The 9,249-nt window shown below is 39.7% G+C and overlaps 1 protein-coding gene across 2 annotated transcripts in view; it reads left to right on the top strand.

Moving 5' to 3' along the window:
- The first annotated feature begins 640 nt into the window (after positions 1 to 640).
- The window catches only part of ASXL2 (ASXL transcriptional regulator 2), a 193,477-nt gene continuing 184,868 nt past the window's right edge, over positions 641 to 9,249 (top strand). For both annotated transcript variants that reach the window (XM_049904929.1, XM_049904928.1), the window contains exon 1: positions 641 to 975. In XM_049904929.1, coding sequence (XP_049760886.1) covers positions 919 to 975 — 57 coding nt within the window. In that variant the 5' untranslated portion in view covers positions 641 to 918. The remainder of the gene's footprint in view (positions 976 to 9,249) is intronic.

The raw sequence follows: 9,249 nt of genomic DNA, 5'->3' as shown, positions 1-9,249 counted from the left end.
CCATTTCTGTCCTTGATGAGACGAAACATGAATGTAGTTACTGGTGGTCTTAAAAGTCATTTAAGTTTGAGAGACATTCTTGGGAGATGTAAAGGGCTCTGAGCTTGCAACCTGATTTTTGGCTTCTCCATATTCTAGATTCACGAGCTTGGCAAGTCAAACTCAATCTCAATTACTTCTGTCGAATGTGGTTATATTACAGATCTTCAAATAGATAAGCTTTGTAAAAACTGCACTGAAAGACGTTAATTAGGAAACGTTAAAGCAGAAGTATGGGGCTTATTAAAAGTGATAATTGGGAATGCCAGTCTCTGAGGGAAAGGCATAGAGCGCCCATGTTTCTAAATCCACGGCGGCGTCTCGCACGCGGTCGGGATCCGCTCAATAAACCTTCCCGGACGGATCAAGTTCCGCTTCCGCAGGCAGATTTTCGCGGTAGGCGTGAGCCCTGGACGCCCGACGCAAAGTGGCGTCAGCCCCTCCCTTCACGCGCATGCTCCTGAAGAGAGGCGGAGACCGGAAGGGCGGGGGAGTGGCGACGGGCTGCTGCCGGCCGGCTCTCTAGCTGCAACCCGGCGCAGGAGGCGGGGGCGCGCGCGCGCTCGTTCGCGCGACTGGCTGCGTACAGTAGTGACGGTCGCGCGGGAGCGGTCACATGACCGTAGCGGCTGCCTGTACAGTAAGAACCCAATATGGCAGCGGCGGTAGCAGTGGCAACGGCAGCAAGAGGACCGGCCGCCCCATAGACCCCCCCGCGCACCACCCTCGCCGCTTCCTCTGTTTGGGTGCTTCTCCGGCCTGACTTCCCCTTTCTCCTATCTTTCCCGGCACCGCGGGAAAAGCAGCGCAGGGCAGAGCAGGCAGGGAGGGCGGCCGGAGCCGGGACACGGGAGCCTCCCAGTCAGTTCAAGACCCGACATGAGGGAAAAGGGACGTAGGAAGAAGGGCAGGACCTGGGCGGAGGCCGCCAAGACGGTAAGGGGGAGGGAGCAAAGGGGAAGGCCGGGAGGATTTCGTCCCCATGCCACCCGCCAGTCGCAGGGGAAAGGGGGGTCACTGGCTCAGCGACCCATCTGAGGGGGCACAAAACCGCGCTGAGAGGGCGACGGTTAGTGTCGGGGTTGTGATCCCTGTGGGAATGGAGGCACCCGCGGAAAGGGGTCGCCGCGGGGCTGTGGCTTTTCTCAGCATCGGCGACGAATCCTCTTGGTGTTTTGAGGCTGTCTCTCGGCTTCAAGTCACTCTCACCCCCACGCTGTGGTAGCCTCCGCCCCGGCACGGGGAAGTCTGTTGTGCTTGCATAGTGACCCGTTCTTCTCCCTTGTGCGGCTGAAGAGCCCCCATTGGATGCAGATAGGAGACGGCTTGTGCGTGCATCCAGCCCCGGAAAGAGGGGAGCTCTGGAGCTTGATAGAATTTACCCGCTAAAGCAGACATGCTGCGGTCCCCCGGCCCCTCTGCTTATCTGGGCGCTCAGATCCAGCGAGAAATCACGAGGCTTTTGTTTTTGTTTGCTGTTGGACCTGAAAGTGCGGGAGGTGTTTAGAAACGAAGTAACAGGTGGGACTTGTAGGATTTTTTTTTTTTTTTTTCTGTTTCCGTAGAGACCTACTCTGAACCAGCAGCAATGCATGGTGGGACGTGTAGTTTACCCGGCCTTTACTTTTCCGTAGCTCAATGTTGGTGGCCTAACGAAGTTGTAATTAATGGGTAAAATACTTCTTTAGAAATTCTGTTGCAGCGAAATTTAGAGATAGGTTTAAAAAAATGGAATATTGAGAATTAGCAAGAAGTTTTGCTGCTTCAAGCAAAATTAAAAGCTTAGATGTGTGTACAAATGAAACATTAGGAGAAAGTAAAGTTCATTCCAACATTGAGCGTACAGCAGAAAATAGGACGTTAAACAGGACCATTTCAGTGTCGGGACGTGAGAAGGTGTGGACATTGTCTTTAATGGTGAATCATGTCAGTAATACTTGGACAACATGAAAGTCCTTCTAAATGATCCTTTATTATATTTTACATGGTCAGTATTTTTAAAATAGATTTTTTTTTTCTGATTATAAAAGTAACCAATGTTCACTGTGGGAAGTTTGGAAAATTATAGAAAATATAAAAAAGAAAATAAAAAGTCATTTATTTTATCCCTAAGCTGTATCTGTTAATATTTTGGTATATTACCATCTAATCTTTTAAATTTATTTCCCCAAATTTGGGTTATATTGTTGATTGAATTTTGTGCATTTGTCTTGTAAGCGGTTGATAAGTCATAAATTTGCATTTGTTTTAGTTAGAAGTGCGAAAAAGTAATAGCACTTTTTTATGAGTGTTTTCACTTATCTTCGCAATTGCGATTATGCTGGTAGTTTCCCTCTAAGATATAAAACTCTAGAAATAATTTTTTTTTGGTACTAAGGAGGTTGCTTTTCCAGAAAAGATTATTTTACTTTGTTTTACAAGAAGTCTTTCTGTTATTAAAAGAAGCATGGTAAATAATTATAGGTAAGCAGACTTCACCTCCTAATTATGCTAATTACTGTTAGTTTTCTAGAATTTAAGAATACTTTTTGAATTGTGTCTTTGGGTAAAATAATCTAAACATTCGAAGATTGTGGCAAATAGGAAAAATTAGGTGGTGTAGTGGTTAAGTGATACGGCTGCTAACCAAAAGGTCGGCAGTTCGAATCCCCCAGACGCTCCTTGGAAACTATGGGGCAGTTCCACTCTGTCCTATAGGGTCGCTATGAGTCGAAATTGACTCGACGGCACTGGGTTCTGGGAGTCTGCATATACTCATTCGAATTTCCTACATAAATTAGTAATTTTGTATGTTTATAATCAACATTTCATGCCCTAGCTAGCTATGTGAGAAATACTGTTTAAAAGATGGAAAGGCTAGTTTGAGCAATAGAGTTCTGAGTGAGACCAGTATATTTGTGGCTTGGTATTATTTGATTCTGACAAATATGTAAATCCTCGATATAAGCTAAAGTGAATTTTGGAAAGAGGATGGTGACACCAAAACTTTCTTTTCCTAGTAGTCAAATATCCAGAAAACACCCTTTCTCTTTGGGTTGTTTTCATCATCTATAAAATGAGGGAATTGAACTAAACCTCAGGGTTCAAAAGATTCCTGTTTGCAGGAGGAATACAGAGAAATAAATTTAGGAGGATAGACAAAAGTAAATCTTTACTGCAGAATAATGAAATCAGAAAATTAGTGATTTGAGAAATGAAAATAACTTGACCTAAATTAAGATATAGTGCATATATTTAGAAGATCAGAAGGATGAGGAGAAGAGGTTTTAAGGCATAAACTTATTTCATGGCGTTAAGGTCAAGTATTCTAGGAACAGAGTTTTGACAAGGAAGTAATAAAATGATTTATGAATACAAGCAATAACTGCTGCTTATTGCATTATAGAGCTATCCTGTTTTAGAGAGAACATTACTAAAGTGGGGTTGTATTTCTGACCACTAATGTAGCAACAAATAAATTTAATCAATAAGCTTTTGTATATATGTATGCATATACATATGTATAAATGAAATGCTGAGTGCAGGTGGGTATATGGGAGAGCTACATAGATTTATGTAAGATTCTTATAAACAACAATCTAAAAAGGGAAATTAATTGGACTTATATAATAATTATAGCAAAATTATGCCAAAAAAGACTGATAAATTGAACTTAAATATAGACTGTAGACTGGTAAACTAGAGAGAGAGGGGTAACGGAACTGAGATTTAACCGAACTTCAATGCACGTTCAGTGCATTGGACTGTCTGCTTACACATTTAAATTTTGTCCCATCTAAATACGCTACAGTTAGTCCCTGACTTATGACGGGATTCTGTTCTGACAACTCCGTCGTAAGTTGGTCCTGACATAAGTCGAATATTTTTTTTTTCCGTTATTATTGCCTTTTATTAGTATCTTTGTAAATCTGACCTTTATTTGTCTTTGGGAATTAGAAACATTACATATAAACTTACAGATATATTTTGATCCATATGTAAAATACACACAATCATGAAAATTTACTCTGATGATGAAGAAGAGTTGGACAATGGCGTTTTGTCATTTGCGGTAATAACTCCACTTGTGGAGGATTCTGGATCATCTGGATTATCCCTGGGTATGGCATTTCTAGTCAGAGAATTAGTGAGTGTTGTCTGTATGGTCCTTTATTTTTTTTCTTCACGTATTTCATGATAACATCTCACTGCTTCCTGAATTTTCCTGTCGACTTTAGTAAAGCGATCAGCGTTTGAGTCTATATTTTCAAGCAACTGAAGCCCCGATTTAGTTTAGAAAAAACGCCAGCTAATCCTTTCACTGTGAAATTTTTTGACTTTGCTCCTTCTTCTTCCTCATTATTTTCCCTCTTCAGCATTTCTTTCCCCTTCAAAATCGATTAAGTCCTGATGTGTCAGTTCTCCTTCCTTGCTACCTATGAGCTGTTCCATATCGGTGATACCTACTTGTAAATTCAGTGTTCTTGCCATATGGACGATTTTTTCACCCATCTCTTCCATCATATTATCCTGATCAATCGCTTGGAGCATATTTACATAACTCAGCAATTTTTTCCATATCCCCTGCATGCATTTTCCCATTACTTCCAGGAAGATGCAGTGTTTTAGATACACTGATGATCGTAAGTGTGGTTCGTCATAACTTGAATATGTCATAGATTGGGGACTACCTGTAGTTATAAAAATAATTTTTCAAGTATTTAGTTAATCAGTTTCACATATGTTAAATTTTAAGGGCAATAATGATGGTGGGGGATGATCCTTGGGTGATGCAGATTTGTAATGTTCTTGGCTGCTGACAGGAAGATTGGGAGTTTGAGTCCACCCAGAGGCACCTTGGAAGAAAGGCCTGTGATCTACTTCCGAAAAATCAGCTATTGAAAACCCTGTGGTTCACATTTCTCCTGAGACACTTGGGGTTGCCATGAGTCGGAACTGACTGGATGGCAATTGGCTTAGTGATGGTGGTGTTGAAATAATTTGGATGAGAAATCTGTAGTGTAGGTGTTTAGTGCATTTTACATTAAAAAATTTATAGTAAGCCAGAGATAATTCAGAACCATTACATTGACTTTAAAACTATGTTCAAAGATAGGCTCATTCTTTTAAAGAAAAAAAAAAAAGACATTGTATCACCTAATTTTCCCCCCCACTCAGGTGAGGCATCGTCTAAATATTTAATGGCCTCTGTGATGGTGTCAACTTGGCTGAGCCATGATTCTTAGTGGTTTGGCAGTTACATTATGATATAGTTTGGCAGTAATGTAATGGTGTAGTTATCCTCCATTTTGTGGTGTAATGTAATTATCTCCATGGTGTGATCTGATGTGATCAGCCAATAAGTCGTAAGGGAAGTTTCTTTGGGGGTGTGGCCTTCATCCAATATATATGGACGTTCTGGCAAAGCTCGCTGGCTTTTGCTTGCTCTGGGTCCTACATCCAGCTCATCACCATCTGACCTCTGGTTCTTGTGACTTGAGCTAGTGTCCTGCTGTATTGCCTGCCGATCTTGGATTTATCAGCCTCTACAGCCCAAGAATCAGCAGCCTGCTACCTTACCTGCCAATCATGGATTTGTCAGCCTCTGCAGCCCATGAGCCAGCAGCCTGCCATCTGACCAGCAAATCTTGGGTTCGTCAGTCCCTGCAGTTAACATGAGTCAGGAGAAGCCTCCAGCCTGACGTCTGACCCATGGGCTTGGAACTCGTCAACGTCTACAACTGTCTGAGCCATTTCCTTGAGATAAATCTCTCTATGTCTGTATGTATGTACACTTCATAGGTTTTGCTTCTGTAGAGAACCCAGCCTAAGACAGCACCTGTGAGGATTTTAGCTGCTCTCTTTACAAAACAGAAACTTTGAAGTAACACAATCTTGTTTGTTATGTTTTCTTTTTGACTTTTCTATCCTTACCAACGACAACTAGGAAAGTGTTAAAAGGAAAAGTGTCCTAAAAGGACAATTGCATGCCAGTGCGTGTATGCATGTGTTTGTAAGGGGAAGGGTCAGAGAGGCAGACCTTGGAGATTGTACTTTAGAGGTATCTTTTGGTAGTAAAGTGGTGAAAGGGTGAGAAGTGAAGTACAGGTGTTAGAGGTGAGGAGTACAGTAGTATAAATCTTCAGCATTTGATTTCAAGATGGAAGGACATGTTTTTTTTTATTTTTAATTCTATCTATAGACTCTGTTCTCCCAGTGGTTAATATTTTGAATGCACACGAGATTTTTATTCATCATCTACCTTAAGTCATTTAACTTAAGAAGGTAGAAGATAGAAAATTTCCATTAAAGGAATAATAAACTGGTAGACTGTGGTGTAAGAAGTGTAGAAAATGGGAAATAGTTACTTAAAAAAATATGATTAGAAAGATGTTTAGAAAAGCATCCTAACAGAAAACATTTTGGGAAAACAGAGTATTGTTAGCTTAGAAATTTTTTATCTCTTAGTCTTTACCAGAAAGAACGCTGGTGGCACAATGATTGTAAGCTCTTGGCTGCTAACTGATAGGTTGGTGGTTTGAACCCACCCAATATCTCCATAGGAGAAAGACCTGGTGATCTGCTTCCATAAAGACTACAGCCAAGAAAATCCTATGTGGCAGTTCTACTCTGTCACATAAGGTCACTAAGAATTGGAATCGACTCATCGGCAAACAACAGTCTTTACCATGAATACTTTTTTTCTTAAAAAGTGTTTATTTGAACAAGCTTGGTTATATCTCCTTGGATATGTATTGATAGAGCCAGAGTCCTGTTAAGTATGCGTTTGTATTTATAGTTGTATTAGAATCTCCAGAGGAGAATGGTAACTTGAAAAAACATTCATTAAACCTATAGTTTTTATAATACAAACCATAGAAAGTAAAACCGGGCAAAATCTTCTTGACTTGTGGAGTACATAAAAAATACAAAGTATAAGAAAGGACGTGGGTTAAAAATGGAAAAACAGCTCCGATGGATAATTTTCAAAACAATAACCGCATATTTACATTTATTACGTTGCTGTCTGTGAACCTATTTTCACTAGATGATTTGGTGCAACACTTCTGGGTTACCATGTTGCTTGAGTGATCATTTTTTTCGCTATAGAAGTGAAATTTTTCTGCATTTTGTTTCTCAAAATTTGTGTTATTTTTATGTTCATCCTTCCTTCTATCCCGTTTTTACGTTCCTGTCCTGAAAGCCCACAAACCTCCTAGATGGTCAAACGAAAAAAAATCAAAACCTTTTTTGAACACGTAACGTTAAAAATTTCTATGAAATGTGCTATTGCTGTTTGCATCTCTCCTAGAATTTTGACAGGACCTGAGAAAATAACCTCGGATTTGCAGAAGTCCTTGCTGCTTCCTCATCCACAGATTCTATCTACTCTTAAAAGCTGTGCAATTTTGCGGAAATTTTGGTGAAAGGGCGTTATGTTTTCTGTACAAAAGCTGTCTGGAAAGAGGCCAGAGTGTGGAATATGTAACTACAGGGAACTGATCAATAAGAAGGTTTGTTAAAACCTGGGTTTTTTTGTCCTTTTTTCAGAAGTGCTCTGAAAGCCCCTTTAGTCTTGTATTCTTTCTTCCCACATCTCACAGAAGCCTTTTCATTATTTATGGTATTGTACAATTTAATATTGTACTACAGTGAAACCTGTGAGAATGGGAACTCAACAGGACTGCCTTGTTGTTCCGGGTCTTGTGAGTTTTTCAGCTTTGACAGGGTACATTCTTAACACTTCTGTATTGCTCATTTTAGGGGGAAATAGTTGAGTTTTCCTTTCTGACAGGTTCTGGCTTTCGCAGGTTTTATTGTTTCTGTACAGTGTGATTAATTATGTTTAGTGTTTTAGACAACTGAATTTCAAAAATCTTTAAATATGACTTAAAAACAAATAGTATTACTTAAAATAGAGTTTCTCTTGAAGTGACACAGGCTCGTTAATTAAAGTAAGTATAACAGAAGTACGTAAAGAGTTAATCCTAGGTAAGTCCTGGTACTGAAAACAGGGATTAAATGAAAGTCTACATTACTGAAATACTGAGAATATTTAGTTACCACACTGAAATTAGCTATGTTGTTGGGTGCTGTTAGTTGATTCCGATAATTTAATGTAGCCCCCTGGAGTTTTTATCCTGTATATTCAATTATGTATAAACTTGCATGCCTATGTATATTTTATACACAGCTCTCCTATTTGCTTTCCTCACTTTATGAATGTTATGGATATCTTTTCATACCCTTACTAACGTATCTGCCTCATTTTTTAAAATGGTTAGTATCCTCCCCTTTTTTCTAGATATACCATCATTTTAAAAATCAGTCCCTGCTTATTTGGCGTATAGGACATTTACAGTTTTTTTCCTATTGTAACATTTGCTTCAGTACATATAGCTGGGTGTGTGTCTATGCATATACATTGTTGGTGTGTGTTTATGTGATGGAATTCTTAGGATAATAAGATATAAACTTGAACTTCTTAATGTATCTTTACAAATTTTTAAAACTTTGTGCCAATTTATATTTCCCTCAAATTTGGAAGGTTCCTTTTTTTCATATTTCTCTGTAATCTGAGGAATATATCAGTCTTACTGTGTCATTATGATGTATTATTGAAAGTTGTATACAATTGGCCCTCTGTATCTGTGGGTTCCACATCTGCAGATTCAATCAGCCATGGGTAGAAAATAGTCAGGGGAAAAGATTCCAAAAAGCAAAACTTGAATGTGCTGCGTGCCGAGCACCACGCAGAATCCACGTGAATGAAAGGATGTGTAGGCGTACCTTGCTGCAGCCTCCTACCATTTCACAGATCCTCAGTCTCTCTCTGGTACTCGTTAAGCATTGTTTGTCTAGCGTCTTATTATTATCCCTTAAACAATACAGTACAACAACTCTTCACATAGCATTTATATCGTACGAGGTATTAGAAGTAATCTATAGATGATTGAAAGTATACAGGAGGATTGCATAGGTTATATATGCAAATACTACATGATTTTATGTAAGAGACTTGAGCATTTATTTTATGTAGGGGAAATCTGCGGAGGGCCCTTGTGGATACTGAGGGACTACTGTAATTTGATGTGCATTTTTTGCCGTATTGTTTGGTAGAACTTGATGGAAGTGTTCTGTATCTGTGCTGTCCAATGCGGTAGTCACTAGTCGTATATGGCCATTAAGCACTTTAAGTGTGGCTGTAGTGTGACTGAATTTTAAATTTTA

Source organism: Elephas maximus, chromosome 12 (genome assembly GCF_024166365.1).
Source record: "Elephas maximus indicus isolate mEleMax1 chromosome 12, mEleMax1 primary haplotype, whole genome shotgun sequence".
Taxonomy (NCBI): domain Eukaryota; kingdom Metazoa; phylum Chordata; class Mammalia; order Proboscidea; family Elephantidae; genus Elephas; species Elephas maximus.
The sequence above is the reverse complement of the archived record's forward strand: the minus strand, read 5'-3'. Positions and strand labels throughout refer to the sequence as shown.